This window comes from Sphaeramia orbicularis, chromosome 14 (assembly GCF_902148855.1).
Source record: "Sphaeramia orbicularis chromosome 14, fSphaOr1.1, whole genome shotgun sequence".
Classification (NCBI taxonomy): Eukaryota; Metazoa; Chordata; class Actinopteri; order Kurtiformes; family Apogonidae; genus Sphaeramia; species Sphaeramia orbicularis.
This window is the reverse complement of record NC_043970.1, coordinates 29711810-29729148: the sequence shown is the minus strand read 5'-3', so window position 1 is coordinate 29729148 and position 17339 is coordinate 29711810. Positions and strand designations below refer to the sequence as shown.

At 38.5% G+C, this 17339-nt stretch overlaps 2 protein-coding genes across 4 annotated transcripts; both read left to right on the top strand.

Moving 5' to 3' along the window:
- The first annotated feature begins 606 nt into the window (after nt 1-606).
- On the top strand, nt 607-9723 carry aldocb (aldolase C, fructose-bisphosphate, b). 3 transcript variants are annotated; one of them, XM_030154913.1, is made up of 10 exons: nt 625-749; nt 1926-2027; nt 5385-5501; nt 6155-6366; nt 6898-6952; nt 7043-7203; nt 7583-7666; nt 7760-7934; nt 8109-8308; nt 8545-9723. In XM_030154913.1, the coding sequence occupies exons 2-10, from the start codon at nt 1934-1936 to the stop codon at nt 8635-8637; spliced, it is 1191 nt and encodes a 396-aa protein (XP_030010773.1). In that variant the 5' UTR covers nt 625-749; nt 1926-1933; the 3' UTR covers nt 8638-9723. The 3 variants fall into 3 exon arrangements, with proteins under 3 accessions (XP_030010775.1, XP_030010773.1, XP_030010774.1); XM_030154914.1 differs by having other exon boundaries at nt 645-749; nt 1921-2027; XM_030154915.1 differs by lacking the exon at nt 1926-2027 and having other exon boundaries at nt 607-749.
- A 1425-nt stretch (nt 9724-11148) lies between these two features.
- On the top strand, nt 11149-15851 carry pigs (phosphatidylinositol glycan anchor biosynthesis, class S). The gene is made up of 12 exons (XM_030154104.1): nt 11149-11264; nt 11913-12052; nt 12149-12260; nt 12350-12439; nt 12556-12647; nt 12973-13213; nt 13292-13434; nt 13540-13654; nt 13759-13904; nt 14369-14469; nt 14743-14953; nt 15280-15851. The coding sequence occupies exons 1-12, from the start codon at nt 11246-11248 to the stop codon at nt 15556-15558; spliced, it is 1689 nt and encodes a 562-aa protein (XP_030009964.1). The 5' UTR covers nt 11149-11245; the 3' UTR covers nt 15559-15851.
- The last annotated feature ends 1488 nt before the right edge of the window (nt 15852-17339 follow it).

The window sequence follows — 17339 nt, the reverse complement described above, 5'->3', positions numbered from 1 at the left end:
TCATTTATTTACAAAAGACAAATGATTATGTAAAGTGTCCTAATGTTGGTAGTAACATAATAGCGTTATTCCTGTGTATTTTCAGTTCATCCCAAATGCAATACGGCATTATAATAGTGATATAATAAGGAAGGTTGTTGGGTTTTTATACACTGGCTGGGTTCTGCATTGTATATGCTATTTTTGTGGAACCTGAATCTATCCATCACCAATATACGACTCAGAAACCATTTACGGCACAACCAACATGATGTGACATGGGTTTTATCAATATATATCGTACACTTTGTGTTGACTGGCTGTTTAATTTGAAATACGTAAATACATATATAGATATATATATTATTATCAGCTGAAAAAAGAACAAAAGTTGCAGAATAAATAACAATAACTAGACTTTTTTTCATCAGACTTTTTTAATCGTAGAATTGTCCACTAAAAAGCGCACAATTCAGTCGGCAACACGAAGACAGGTATTTACATGCAGGTAGAACAAAACATTGAAGTAAAAAAAAAGCATTAAAAGTTGTTTAAATTCTTCAGCAAAGATGCATACTCATGCCGCTGTCACGACGCCGTCCCGCACATGCGCAGTCCATCACGTGACGCAGCATCGAGGCTCCTCCCACGGCTCGCGGGGTTTTGTAAAGGGTCACGTTGCGCTGCAGCAGGGAAACAGGAGACCGCTCCGCATCCTCCGCACTCAGCTCACCTGCACTGTCCGTATTCTCCTAGACTCCCATCATCAGGTAAGAGTCACAACTGAATCCATCTTCATAGACATTGTTTATCTGTCTCTTCACTGTTATAATGAAGATGATAATGACAGGAATGTGATGCTGCTCCGCATCATTCGCCGCTAACTTATCTTCTTTGCTAGGTAGCTATAAATTACTAGCTAACATCAGTGGATATGGTGTCTCTGCCCTAGTTTCCTTCGGTCGCAGCGGATTAAGTCACCCAAATCACCTTAAATTTACAAATTATCGTTTGTAAAGTGCTTAAAATGGCGTATGTGGCTCCATCATCGACGTACGTGCCACACAGGGCGTAGCAGAAATGACCTTCAAGGATGAAACTGGGAAAGGAGAACATGTTGCGTCTGATTTCAATCGAACACAAAAATAATGAAGAATTTCTTTGATTTGATGCTCAATTTTTAGTGAATTGTGTGGTGCGGATGTTGGGTGATGAGAGAGAGATGGGGGGAGGGGGTGTTGGTGGTGTCCTCCTGTCGGTGTGTATCTGAGCCAGAGCACGTAGACCTCTGATGTGATGGGAGGAGGGGCAACTGAGGAGGTAGAGGAGGAAGAATGAATGGCAAAAATAACGCAAAACTACAAGTTTAAAGGATCAGCATAAGTATACAGTCAGACTGGATGTACTGTTTAAGAGCGTAATGTTGTGGTTGGATATATAACGAGGAGTTATTTCAAGTAGTAGCCTAATGCAAAGTGCAAATTATTTTCTTGAAAATCATCATGAAAATGATTGAAAATGAAGGCTCGATGTCACTTAAGCTTTTATCAACTTATACTCTTTTTGCATGGTTGCTTAGAATCACTTAACAGATTATCAAGATATTTTCTTTTTTTTCAAGTAATCAAATCATGTTATAGCGTAGCAACAGCAATGAGAATTTCCCCACCATTTGCTGAAAGTCAGAATGAGAATAAATAATTAGCAGATACAAAAAAACTACATCAAGTAAAATAAAATGAGTATGTTTGTGCTTTTTGACAGCTCAAATGCATTATTTTTGCCTCCTAAGATGAAAGCAAATGATCATTTGAGGAAAAGGAAACGGTGTGTTTAGGTGAGCATTGTTGTAGCCATAGTGTAACCTGCTCATGTTCATCATTGTCAACCTTTCTTTGAACTGCATCACATGCATCTTTGACGTCTGACTTGGGCTCTCAGATCAGAGGGCTACATGGGAAACAGTGCTCCTGTTAGCTCTGCTACAGCAGCATCAAGCCCCCCGAGTACAGGGATGTGCATCAATGTCCAGGCCACCACCCCGTCTGGTAACAACCCCCAGCTCAAAAAGCAGGCTTTTTACTTTTGATTAGTGCTGCGCAGCATCAGCTGTTTGACCCCTTTAAGCTTGTGCAGCTTGCATTGTAGCAGGAACAAAGGTGGGTAATCCTCCAGGTGGTGATCGTACACAGAATGCACAACATCTGACACTAATAGCACAAGAAAATCTGCCTTTTTAACCACTGGGTTCTAAGTGTGTAAGCTTCAGACATGTAGTTTAATGCTTGCAGAAATGCTAGATCATAGGCCAGCTGATTGCTGTAGTTGCAGATGTTACATTTTGGAATTCTTATTGTAAGTGGGTTTTTTTTGTTTTTTTTGTTCCTCCAGCCTGGAATGGTAAGTGAGTTTATGCAACATCCATTAGATGACACAGTAAGGATTGTTTGTTGCAGCGTGAAAAACATTTTGTCCTTTTCGTTCAAAGTGACAGTAAATGAAACTACAGATGAATGAAGTTTGGATTTGACAAAAGGTTGTTTTATGAATGTTCTCAATGAACCTCCATACCTTCTTGCCACTGAAACCATGGGGATAAAGTGAACTGGTCCTTTTGGTTGTAGGTCGTTTTCCTCAGTAGTAATTGCTCTGAGTTGCCTTTTGCTGGTGTCTAATGGTAGAAGTCTTGGCACGTACTTCACGTCTCCTCAGGTTTTAAGTGTCCTGGTCACCGCAGTGGGGAGTTGGCTGTTGCCTCTTGATGTCGCAGTGCAGAAATGGTATTTGTCCTGTTCAAGCTGACTGATGTGCAACAGGCTACAAATGGAAATTTAATGTAGTCAAGCAACACTCTCAAAATATTTTAAAAATATCAGCAAGGCCACCTCATTTGATATACAGTGTCTGTCATGGTGCAGTGTATTTCAAAGCTTGTTTTCATATCAAGTTTCATTGTGCACCTTTTGCCAGCAGGCCTGTGGGCCATCAGATGGTTGTTTCTTCAAAACAAGCCAGTATGATGTTTTTGCAGCGCAGGTTTTTTTCCCATATACAGAAAATAATCCATTAAACTAGATTTCATTGTTCCTATCTGACAATGTTATGTAATGTGATTCACATGGTACCAGAAATTGATGTAATGGTATTGGTACAGTAGCATAGCATAGTGTAGTTTTATTTTAAATTTGTACTTTTCCAATTTGTAAATGTGTCAGTCTATATGAATATTACTTTTTATGTTGCAGGAGGTACATAAGCGGCAGACACTAAAGTAAAACTCACTAATGTCTCCAGGGTTTGTGAAGTCATGTCATGGAAATGACTGACCAGAGAGTCCTGACATTGGACAGTGTTAGGCTGCCATCTTGTCTTGTTTCCTTCAAGTAATTGCCATATTAATCAGAAGATAGAACAATAGTATGTTTAAATTTAGGTCATTTACTGGAGCTGTCATTTGTACTTTTTCACATGGATAATAATTGAGTTTTATTTAAAGCTTACAAATGTACTTTTATATGTACTATTCAAAATTATGTAATGTTAAAGTCACATGATTTAAAATCTTCTCTTTGTTCAACCACATTCAAGCCAAAGTCAGTGGAAATGTATTGTTGAAGCTTTACAAAAGATAACAGGTATTTACTGAGTGTGAGTTTTGTGTGGCTGCTGTGGAGTAGGGCTATTCACACCAACGTACTGACATATTGATATATCATACTTTTGCAGATAGGCTGGACTTTAATCAAGTGAAAACACCTTCTTCTGTTTGTTGAGGATCTCTGTGGGCTCCTGATGTAGCCCCTCTGCGTAGGGAACATACTGTACCCAACATGCTCAGCCTGTTTAGTTTGACCCCCATGCAGAAGATATCGACAAACTGCAGTTTTGCTTGACATTAACGTTGTGATATCTACACACCATTTTCCTTTGGGCTTTTATATGTGTGTGTGTTTGTGTGTGTGCGTGCGTGTGCTCTCAAGGTTGTTATCCCATAGATTTAAGCTGCGGATTAACACTGAGGAACACTGTATGTCAGCCAGTGTCCTCACACAGCGAGCCAGCTTCAGCGGGGAGTTTGCAGGCTACTTGTTAGCATCAAAATGGATCTGCATCAGTTTTTTAGACTTAGATACTGTAGCTTCATGTCACCAAGGCTATTTTTGATCTTGGTGCATGAGGCAGAAAATTAACGTATTGCACATCAATCAGATTGTCCTGTGCATTTCTTTGGCCTCATACTTGCTTTTAATTATTTTTAATCATTTAGTCCACTACTGATTTATACTTGCATTAGTTTACTCTAAATAGTCTGATAAATACAGCACATTATTTTATCTTCAGTGACTTCATATCTTCATGTTGACCTCTCAGTGATGAATTTGTAGCTTCCAGCTGTGGATCACTTTCATTTAAACCATAGCTAACATTATGGCACAGATTTTACACCTCAGATATTGAACAAAACCATTCCAGTGACGTTATTGGATAAGAGCAGCTTGGCAGCATGTGCAGTTGACTAGAGAAGTCACAACTTGTTCCTTGGCTCATTCCGCTTTAGTGGGTGTTTTGTGAAGACGTGAGTGTATGGAATGTGTGTTCATTTTGTGTGACTAAGAGTTTTCATTTGCCCTCAAAAATCAGCAGCACATCAGACAGGGCAGAAGCACATTTGAAGATGTTCATTAAAAGCAGTCATTCGGTAATTAAACAAGCATTCAGGTTATTGCCTTAGGATTCAAGTCATGCAATAATCATTGCAAATGTGGATATGGAGTACAATGCACAAAGAGAAGGATATAATGAAAGTGTTGCTGAGGAGAGAAAAACGACCCATGCTGCATCCAGTCCTGCAGCTATAATGAAGACTGGCAGCAGAGTATATAAGGACGCTGTTGCATAACCACTCCCTCTCTCTCTTCTGTGGTACGGATGTTGAAGGGGATGGGGAGGGCAGTTGCGTAACTGCTTATTTATGGCAGAGTGAAGAAGAGAATAGGGAACAACATAATCTGGTTTGTGTCGTGCTGTGCATGCTAGCACGTTGTGACGGTACAGCTGCTGCCAACGAACAACTAAGAGCAGACAGTATATCAAAGATGTTCCTCCATTTGAGTTTATATTACAGATTCCTTTTCAGAAGCCTTATTTGGATTTCTCAGAGCAAATCCTCTACTTGCTCCACTGGTTTATTTTGTGACATGCTACATCATTGACATGTGAATTTTTAAATGCATTCTTGTAGTTTTATCATAATCACCCTGCTCTTGCAGAGAAGTGCTAGATGCTGTAGTGAGACTGCTATACTGTAGACAATAGAGGGACAAAGTATGGGGCCGGCACTGGGCACTCATCCAGGTCGACACACCGTGAAACAATGTGACCTGACTGTGGCTCTCTGTTTTCAGCAACCATGACTCACCAGTATCCAGCACTCACTCCTGAGCAGAAGAAGGAGCTGCAGGAAATTGCTCAGAGGATAGTGGCACCAGGGAAAGGCATCCTCGCAGCCGATGAGTCCACTGGTACGCATGTGTCCAATATGTCCATAACACTGAGATCACATTAGACTATTATACCTCACCCCCAGGTTCAGCATCATATGACCCCAGCTGCCATTTCTAGACATCACCACTGAAATGCTATCATTTACATTACACAGAAACAAGTCCAGTTGACAGGTGAAACTGCACTTTCATCATAAATATTTTCACAATGCAGAAATTGATCACATGTAATGGATGATGTGTCATTTGGATTGTTTTGAAAACTTTTTTTTATCACTTTGCTGCAAACTACAATAGACCAGAATGAGTTGCTACTTTATTAAAAATGGATTGGTAATTGAAAAGATTCTTGAAGTGGACCTGATGTGTGACTATTGATGTTGCCAACTATAGTGTTCATCCATGAATGCAGAAGTGAACATACTGTGTATGCTCAGTAGAAACACTTTGTATTGATAGCCCTAAGAAATGTATGGGTTCCTGAAATATTTCTGTTACTTTCTACAATATTTTATGCTGTCTGACATCCAGAGATTTCTTGTTAAATTGTTTTAGCTGTAATCATCACATCATTACAAGGTTATCCACCAACTCACCAATATCACAGACATAACTCACTTATGTTTTAAATAAACAAAATGCCATTAATTAAAATGCTTTGCCATCTACAGGCAGCATGGCAAAGCGCTTGAACCCCATTGGCGTTGAGAACACAGAGGAGAACAGGCGTCGCTACCGCCAGCTGCTCTTCACCGCTGACCAGCGCATTGACAGCTGCATCGGAGGAGTCATCTTTTTCCACGAAACCCTCTACCAGAGCACAGATGACGGCACTCCCTTCGCAAAACTGATCAAAGACCGTGGCATTGTTGTTGGTATCAAGGTATGCGAGGTTCACCTGAAATATTTAGCCACAACCACCAGTTGCATGCAAGACCTACATTCTCCAGTGTCTCTTAACCTGTTAATGTTTTGCTTTGCTTCCTAAAACGCCCGCTTTTTCACTGCATTTATCAGCTTTGGCATGGTTTTGTTGCACAGTACATCCAGCTCTTTATCAGATCTAACCTGGGAACACAGCCAGGCATTTTGTGTTGTAAAGTTAAAAAAAAACCCATCCATTTAACAGGTAAAATGGGAAAGGTTTCCTCCGTGTATATGATAACACAGACTGCTGGTCAGTATGTTTAGCGATACACAGACCCACCCATAAAGAGGTTGAGAGGACAAATTGGGTTAAAAGCCTTGTGGTTGTTTGGTGAGGAAAGTTCAGTTTGTGTTTGTTTCCAGTGCTGTATCACATTACATCACGAAGGACAGGTTCTGTGAACAAAAATGGATGCATTTGAGAGAGGCTTTCACTCCAAGTTTATTTTAGAATATTATTTCCAACACTTATTTTCCTTTTTTGCAGGTGGACAAAGGTGTTGTGCCTCTCGCTGGAACAAATGGAGAGACCACCACTCAGGGTAGGACACATTAGTATCACATACGCTCAAAGCCTACAAACATCACATTTGTGCTGTATTTTTGATGGTTTCATTCCTGTCGGACTGCAGGTCTTGATGGGCTGTCTGAGCGCTGTGCACAGTATAAGAAGGACGGTGCAGACTTTGCTAAGTGGCGTTGCGTGCTGAAGATCAGCGACACCACGCCATCTGAGCTGGCCATCTTTGAGAACGCAAATGTACTGGCCCGATATGCAAGCATCTGCCAGCAGGTTAGTACCAACTACAGGTACTTCTGTTATTTAAAGCAACCAACAAATCTGAAAAGTGAGCTGAAACAAATTGAGTCTAACCCTCCATGTTTAGTTTAGTTAGTTTTTCTGTCCTTTTATAAAGTCCAGGAGACTTCTTTTTACTGGGTTGTGTTTTTAAGTTTTTGGTTATTTACATAGCTGTATCAATTTTTTATACAAACATAATTGTCTAAAATGATGCTCCACTATCAACATTATGAGGATTTTATATTTTTTAAAAATTCATATATATATATATATACACAATTCGTCATATGTTTGGGTAGTGTTGTTGCTGTTTTGTTTTTGTTTTTTTTCTTCCCAAAATTTGCTTAAAAATTCCCTTTACGTTTCCTAGAATGGTATTGTTCCCATTGTGGAACCTGAGATTCTTCCTGATGGAGACCATGACCTCAAGCGTTGCCAGTACGTCACAGAGAAGGTAACAAATTAAAGCAGAACAAACTACAATGTGTGCAGTGTGTTCTATGAAAGGTGTATGTCTGTGTTGGTGACATGTCTGTCCTGTTGTTAGGTCCTAGCTGCAGTGTATAAGTCCTTGTCAGACCACCATGTGTACCTGGAAGGGACACTGCTGAAGCCTAATATGGTCACAGCTGGACACTCCTGCCCCAACAAGTACACCAGCGAGGAAATCGCCATGGCGACCGTCACTGCTCTGCGTCGTACCGTGCCTCCTGCTGTCACAGGTCAGACAAAGGAAGACAAAATATAAGCGCATCTTTAATTTGTGTAGATCAATATAACTTAAACGTTGTTATTAAGAGTTATTGCCAGTGTTTTGTCATTTTCTGACTGAATATTTTTTAAGCTTCAGATCAGATTTGTAACACTTCATTTTCCATGTTTCTGTCTTTTCTCAGGAGTGACCTTCTTGTCAGGAGGACAGTCGGAGGAGGAGGCCAGTGTGAACCTTAACTCCATTAACACTTGCCCGCTCGCCAAACCCTGGGCCTTGACCTTCTCCTATGGCCGTGCCCTCCAGGCCTCTGCACTGGGCGCATGGAGAGGAGAGCTGAACAACGAGAAGGCAGCCACCGAGGAGTTCATCAAGCGTGCCCAGGTCAGAAAACAAGCACCACCACACCTCAGACCTTTTGCTGTGCAGTTAGTTTTTCTTCAGCTATACAAGGACCATTGTTGTTATAAACTTTAAGCAAAAAAACACTCTAAATAATACATTATTAGCCTGTTTGTTTAATCAGTTTTTGATTTGAGAATAAAAATGCTTTCAATGAATCATAATCAAACTTGTTTGTGCAGTTTTATTAAACTTTGTCTCTTCTTTGTCTTATTCAGGCAAATGGCCAGGCTGCTCTGGGAAAATACGAGTCTAGTGGAACTGGTGGTGCTGCAGCAAAGTCCCTCTACGTAGCAAATCACGCCTATTAAACATCAAATTACCACATTCAGCTGTGGCCTAAAAAATAGTCTTATACTGTATCTGCTCTGCTGTTCTCCCCCACTCCATCAAATACAGGCCTGCGCTGTCTACTGTACTTTAGAACTGTCAGTTATACAAAAAATTATATTATTAGATATGTGTATTTAAAAACAATGTGAAATTATAATACTAAAGGGAACAGGCTTATTCTTTGTTTCAATCAAATCAGTACAATGCAAGACAATTTACGACAGATGTGGACACAGTTTTACGTCTGGCAGACTGTTTTTAGCAGTTTGGTTTTGAGATGGGAATGTAGAGGCAAGGAAATTTTAAATGTAGGTCATGATTATCAGTAATTAGTTTATGCCTCTTCTTTGTCTCCACTCCCAGTGCTGCCTCTGGTTCTCTCACACAAAGTCTCAACTCCAAAGCAGGCCAGATTAGCATGTGTGTGTTGATGTTTTGCTTCTGTCAGAATGCAGTGTTGGCTCATTTTTAAAATGTCTTACTAACACTTCCCAAACAGTGGGACCAATGATTATCAGCTGCGTCACTACCAGTGAAAAAGGACAAGATAAACAATGCAAAGGTTCTGGGATTTTCACATTGTATTACTTTTGAGTGACTGTCCAAATGTGTGGAGTGCTCTTTGTGCTTTTAGACAGCTGTAGTTCCAGCAGGAGTCAGTAGATACACTGTAACAAACTACTATACACCAGGATTCCTCCTAATCTTTGTGTTCTCACGCTTCTCAACACCAATAATCAGACAAACATCTTGTGTCTTTTCTCAGTATAACATTAGCTTTTAAATGACACAGTTAATGTATTCAGTTGTGTGAAAAGGTGTCGATATTGTGTGATGCTTGTGTGTCATTCCCCTCCTGATTTCCCCAAGCCGACCCCATGGGAAGAGAAGATGGTTTCTATAGCTGTATCCAGAAATGTGGACCAACATATGGGTTGAGCGGCAGGGAAACAGTCACTGCTGTGTTGGATTACCTTAATGTTTGTGATGTTAATATTGTTCTTGAAGCACTCGGTGTGTCAAATAGTGGAGAAAAATAAACTAAAACATTTACTCTAAAACCACTACAGCTCTCTTTGTCTCCATTTGTCTTTATGTATGTATGCATGCATATATGTATAGATGCTGTTTTTTTTTGTTTTTTTTAAATACTGAAACACAGTCTAACCCAGTCAAACCTTTCATACACAATAGTAACACACTGTAGCCTTGGATTCTATTGTTCTGAAGGTATTCTTTAGTGTTCTATAAACAAATGCTATGTGATTCCTCAAGTGTGTTGACTGGCCAATAACTTAAAAGAATGGCAAGTTATTAGTCAATGTGGTATAACATTATTTTGGTCAAATATGTTTGATGTTGATTGGTTTAATTATTCACTTGCACTTTTTGCATTCGGGTCAATATCACTATATGGTGCCTTTGGTGTCCTCCAGCCAAATCTGTCGCCATGAACATGCTGCTAAATAATGAAATTCTGGGGATTTATTATGAATGGGCAAACACATGTATTAGTACAATTTTAAACCTTTTGTAATGTGATTTTATTATTTTATACAATTTTCTCTGAGGGAATGTACCTAATTTGTGCATGTTTCTCACTGCCCCTCTGACCTAAGTGAGTTTGAATGTTTAAATGAAAAAATTAAACTTTTTAGATGTCATTGTACTCAAGGTTATTTTTTTTAGTACACAAGTAATTTTGATAATTTATATTATATTTTAATAAAAAAAATTTGCATTCTACTGCCCTTGATATTGCTGTCCACCATGTCACTTTGGGGGAATCGCCCCTTTAATAATTTGATTCAATTACTGTTATCATTATCATTGTGAGTGTCTTCAATGGAGGTGGAAGCATAGTCTACAAGAGCATTGTGTATTTATTTATTTAGTGTTTATTATTTTGTGTTTGTACTTAGATGTGGTCAAGCATAGCATATCCACCCTGTCACTAACAACAAAATATTGTTTAATATAAAACTTTTTAGAAATTCAAAATGTATTTGTTGAACATTACAGTCTTCTTCAAAGATAATCTACTTTGCTATCTCAGGGTCCAACATGTGGTTATGAAATGCTAATCTTAGCCAAAACTATCCACCCTGTTACACTAACACTGATCATAACAGTGGTTGATGGACAAAGGAAGAAAATCAAATTAAAACAGAAATTACACTCTACATAAATCAGAGGTACATGGAATTATATCTGTAAAACATTTGAAATTGGTAAATTCTAGTATAGTTTTGATACACTCTAGTATGAAAATTATGATGAAAATAAATTTTGTAATGATTAGAATCTCCATTAGGGGCCGCTGTGTAGTAATGTTCATTTGCTGTGTTAGTTAGATATATACACACGGTGAGCCGACTATCCAACACTGACATCATTTCAGAATAGAAATAAAAAACGTATGTTATTTCCAACAAACATCAGTTTCTTTTTGTGAAACGTAAGACATACGGGTGATAATTTCCCATATTTTGAAGCATACTCGTAATATTAATAGTGAGCACTTGGTCACGTGACAATTGATTTTGTCAAGTAAATTTATCAAGCGTACCCATTCGCTTCATAGAAATGGCTACTACGGAAGTGGGTGAGTAGTTCTGTGACTGAAGTGAATTTTGTAGAAATAATTTTCTTGCTCTGTGACTCTATTATTTACACAGTCCAAAGGAAACGGAAACATTGAGCATATTTGATGTTTACAATGGACCTTATTCACCAGAGCCGGAAATGGCTGGTTTTGGTTTATTCCTCTTAAGCTAATAGTTAGCGTTAGCTAGCCGCACCGGTACCAGTAGTGGTACTTGTGTCAGCAGTGGTGTATTGTCAGTCACTACACATGGACATGCTCATCTTCATGATCCAGGGAATATCATTATCAACAACATTTAACTGTTTCAACATGGCAAAAATAGACTCCACTATGTCCATGTATTCTCACTTAAATATCCACTTCTCTATCATGGTCAAACAATGTTTGTTTTCCATTTGGTTAATGAGTTTCCCCGCTTTTTTCCACCTTTTTAATGACAACCAAATTCTTACTGAAATATATATTTTGCATCTACAGTCTAATGTAACAGTAAAATAATTCATAGCAGCCTTCTATTGAGTACTGATATGTCACACATTTATGTTCTGGAGTAAACTGATTGCTTCAGTAAGTTTTATCCAGTGAATTGATATTATGAGGTCCATGTGACTTGACTCTTTTCTTGTGTCTTTGTGTTTACTTCAGAGCGCAGGCGAGGCCAGCTGGCTGCTCTTTCCATTGCAGCCGTGGTCATCATTATTGGAGTCCCACTGTGGTGGAGAACAACTGAAACATACCGTGCCTGGTTACCTGTCAGCCAAATTCAAGAGCTAGCTAATTTGGAGGTTTGTCTGTCATGCTCTGCCTGGATCATTCTCTTTAGCAGTGTCTGATTTTTAATGTGTATGACACTAATTCTGATCTGTATTTTTTTACCACAGCTACAGTTGAGCGCTGATGTGGAGGTGGTGTTCGCACGTGGAACTGTCACACCAGAGCAGCAGAAGAAGATCCCACTAACACTATCACAGGACGATGAGCATGTAGTAGATGGTGACCTTTTATTAATATTGGCTTTCCATCTTTATGAATAAAGCCCATAAAGACAATGCTTTCATCATTTTTTTTTTACCATTTTCCAGAGGATACATCTTTGAGGTACAGATATGAGACAAGGTACCGCACAGCCACCATCATGGAGGAGGATGCTCTGAATCAACCCACTGCTGCAGGTTCGATGCTCTATGACTTTCAAATTAATTTTAAGTCCCTCATATGCAGACAGTGTTTTGTGTTAGTGAAATCACAGGTTTGAAATCTCTCTATCTCACTGATTCTCTCTCTGCAGAAGCAGATCTGTCACTGCACATGCTCAGCGAAAGTCCGTGTGGCTCTTTGGTTGTGTATGTGGTCCCAGAGTCAACTTCGCTGCTACCGGAGGTTTATATTATTTTTAAATCCCTTCTCTCCTAGATTTTTAGTTTTGTTTGGCTTTTTTATTATCATTTCATATCACCTCTTTTCATAGAAATCATATTGTCTTTACTCAAACTTTGATTTGTTTGCACACTGCCTCTCACTCCTTTTTCAATACTTTGAACAGTTAACACTGAAACATGTCTGTACCAGTACTGCAATGTCATAATGATACCCAGTCTAATATTTAACAAGGACATGCTAAATTCTTAGCTCTCCATTAGGTTTTTAAACTTAATTTTAGTTCTTGATGAGTATAATAACATGAGCTTGTTCATCTGCCTTTTAGGATGTGGAAGTGTACATCGGTCAGCGACGGACAGCTTTGTTGCGTATCGGTACTCAGATGAGGGTGGGTAGGACACTGGATCAACTGTTGGATCACCTTGAACCTCGGATCAAGAAATTACTGCAATTAATGTCCTTCAGCCATACTGACATCACTGCCGCTCTCAGTGACAGAGTTCGTCTCAGCCCTGGCAACAAAGAGAGCATTGCTGACAGCATGAGGGCCTTTAAATCCAGTCCAGGTTGAGCACATTTAATTTTTCTTCCAGTCCATGTATTATTTTACTCATGTTCTTGGCTAATTCACTTTGTGTGTTTAGGTTATGAGATAACCTTCAGTCTGTTGAACCCGGACCCAAAGTCACACCGGCTTCACTGGGACATAGAGGGGGCTGTGCAGACCTTCATCCAGCCTTTACTTACAAAGCTTGAACCTTTGGCCAACTTTAGCATTGACTCTCAGGTAATGTTAAATATGTATGAACATGCAGCAAACATTAAAGTGAAAAGATGCTTGAAGCAATTCAATGATAGTGTATGTACTTTTCTGTCTTTTTTTTTTTTTTAGATCTTGTACTATGCCATGCTTGGTGTCAACCCTCGTTTTGACAACAGCCATAATGCCTACACACTTAACGCTGACAGCCTTGCCCATGTAATCAACCCTGTGGAGGCCAGACTGGGTAAAGCACAACTTAAAATATTTTACTGAAAGAAACATATGAATAAAAAAATCTGTTCTTATTTGCTGTTGTATTTTATGTTTCTTTTATTAATCTTTTTGCAGGCTCTAATGCAGCATCTTCCAATCCAGTGCTGAATTTTCTGCTGTATGTCCCAGATGCCAACCACTCACCTCTGTACATCCAGGACCGCAAGAAACAACAAGTGCCTTCAAATGCATTTCACTCACCACGATGGGGCGGCATCATGGTAATATAAGGGAACATCATGTCTCATAAGTGTTGTATATTAGCAATTAGTGGTTCTAGAAAAAAAACTGATACATTTGAATGTTGCAATATAATGTTTTACATGCAAAGATCTGCAGCAGACAGTGATTATGTTGTGCTGTTTCAACATCCACCTACAGAGGGCAGTGTTGGATGTGTTAGACTTTGTAAAATGTAAATGCAGGTCCCAGTGAATTTTGTTGATTTTCTTTGCTTCTGACATTATTCTTGGTTCTGTTACATTTTTCAAAAAATTACATTGAGAAACCACATATGTTATCTTATATATTACATATTGTATTGTAACCCCCTGCACTATGATGTGTATTTTCCCTCCAGATTCTCGATTATACGCAGATCCATAAGCCATCATTTATTACTAAACCAGTTTTATTCCGTGATGTCTTACCTAAGGCACTGATCAAACAAAATTTGTTTTTCTAGGTCTACAATGTTAATAGTTTTTATGGCCCGGATGTTGCTTTTCCTGTTGACATCAACATTAACATGGCCAAAGTCATGGGAGTCTTCCTGGCACAACTTCGGTAAGACACTGTTGCCCATGAAGTTTGAATAAAATATTTTTATCTCTTCTCATGAAATGATTGTGACAATGTGGTATATTCTTGATAGATAAAGCATAACTGGAGTATGTAATAATTGCACCAGGCCAAAGGTGATTACTGATCTGTATAAATAGGAATAAAAAAAGGAATGTGTTTGAAAACAAAGTTATTCCCATTTTATGTGCAGCAGTATATTAATATATATCTTTTTCTGGGTTCATAAGATAACCTTCATGTCATGCATCCTTTTAGACTGCTGCTCGGGGTACAGTCTTCTACCCCGCCCCCTGGCTTCCTGGTGGCACCATGTGGGAGTTCAGGACTTGCTGACTGGGAGCTAGACCGCCTCATGTGGAGCCGGAGTGTAGAAAATATAGCAACAGCAACCACCACCATCACGTCCTTGGCACAACTGCTGGACCAGATAGGCAACATTGTCATCAATGACAATATTGCCCAGCAGGTACTAAGATGGGCACACAGCTTCATTAATCATCAGTCTGTTCATGTTTCTGTGTTTAAAAAGCATAGATACAAAAAATAAATTGTTGTATTATTCAGGTATTTAACCTCTGTAAATTGTCTGATACCAATAAGGTCATCAAGGTTTCTTTTCCACTTCCCAATAGAATAGAATAGAATCTCTATTATATCAGCGTCCATTATAGTGCATTAATGTAATGCCAAAAACATGACTGAGTTTGGCGTTGCACTGTTTATGTCAGAATACTTTGTGGAACAGGTTTTTGGTTTTGCATTACTCAAGTTTTTTTTTTCCTTTTCACACAGGTGTCCAGTGCTGTCACTTCTCTGCAGCTAGCAGTGGCAGAGCTGGAGTCAGGGAACCTTGGCTTTGCTCTGCAGTACAGTAAAGAGGCCATCTTGGCATCAGAAAGAGCATTCTTTGACCCATCGCTCCTCCACCTCCTTTATTTTCCTGACGACCAGAAGTTTGCCATTTACATACCGCTGTTCCTGCCTATGTGTGTACCTATTTTACTGTCACTGCTCAAAATTGCATCTGAGGTGAGACAGAGACGCAGGGATAAACAAACTAAGACAGATTGAGAAACACTGGAATTTGAAGATGTGATGGACATGTTGCACTGAACAAAACCATGTTGTAAACTAACTGTTAATGTCAGTGGCCTTTACATCCAAGTATGAATGTAAATAGACACTGGGTTTTCACACTCATCTGTAATTTTAGTTGTGGGGAAGTCCTTTTGGTTCAAGGCTGTGGCTGTTTTTAATGGCCACAGCCTGGCTTTTTAATGCTTGGATTGTTGTACATTTGTTCATGTATTTTATATTTGAATTCTCCTCACTTTTAAGTTATTAAAAAGAAAGTTGTACACATATCAGTACATGCTTTTGTGTGATTTCACAGTAGGTGGCAAAGGTGGCTACATGGGCTTTTTAGAAATGTTGCTATAATCAGAAAAAACACCTCTGAAGAGTAAGGAACATTGTTCAATAAGGAGCCACATTTATTTGCAGAAATCAAATATGTATTGGAGATGTGACAACCACTTATGAATCCATATTGAGATTTATATGACTTTTCTTAGATCTGTGTTTTCTAGGTTTGAAAGCAGTGGCAGTAATTACAATTTTTATGGATTTTATTTGGTCTTCAGTTATCAGTGGTCTTAGAGTTACAGTTGTTTTTATTGGTTTTTGATCATTTTATACTTTAAAGAATTTCCTTGACATTTTATAGCGTTTTGTGTTAAATTGAACACTTTTGCATCTTTATGCTATTTGGGATATAAAATATATATACATACATATAACAGCATGTTAAGGAACCTATAATGAAGATCCATTCAGATGTCTGTGACATAAAGGTCGAAATAGAAGTCATATCTGGGGAGACATACAGTACTTTACAGTACTACAGTACAGTAGCTTCTAAACAGGAAAGAAACTGTTTTGCCTTTCAGTTCAAGACTCTGAGAAGCGATACGAATGGAGTCATAAGACAGGAAATTAGAAAAGACCTTTCAGTGTTTAAGAAACATGTACACAGAAGGGTAATCTTGATTTAGATGCAGACAGATGTAAACAAGCAATACTGAGGACTTAAATGCTTTAGAGAATTACTTTCCAGGTGATTGAAGTGGTAAAAAGTTTAGTTAATATAAACAAAATTGTTAATATTGTTAATGCTAATATGCACCTATAGTGAATTTCCACATCAAAACAGATTTTTTTTTTTTTTTTTTTATAATTTGTGCTGCAAATTCACATGTGTTAACAAAATGGAATAAATTCCATAAATAGCTTTCCTACCTACTTAAAACACTGAGCATTTTAAGTGTACAAGTATACATAGACATGTCAGCCCTGCGATGAACTGGTGAAATGTCCAGGGTGTGCCCTGACTTCGCCTGTAAGTGGCTGGGATAGGCTCCAAGTGACTCTAGTGAGGATAAAGCAGGTTCAGAAAATGAATAAATGAAAAGATACGGGGCAGATGTATGTGTAGTTTTAATTTAAGTGAAATAACAGAAAATTTGGAAGGAATTACAAAGGAGGCATCAGATCTACATATATCAAATTTTTCATGTTATTTATTAAAAGATAGTTTTCATACTAATGCAATTTACAGTTAGGTTAGGGAAAACCACAGAGGAAGTAATCAAAATATTAGGATTTTATGACTAAATTAAATGCTTCAAGTTGTATAAAAAGGAAAATACTATATTTATTCCTTGTATGTTATAGCAGTTGCATTCACACTCCAGTCCAGTAGTTGGAGGTAGTGGGACTCAGCTCAACAGCACCAATAAATTAAAATAAATTCTTTTAATTATTAGAAATATGTAACACGTTTATGGGTTTAC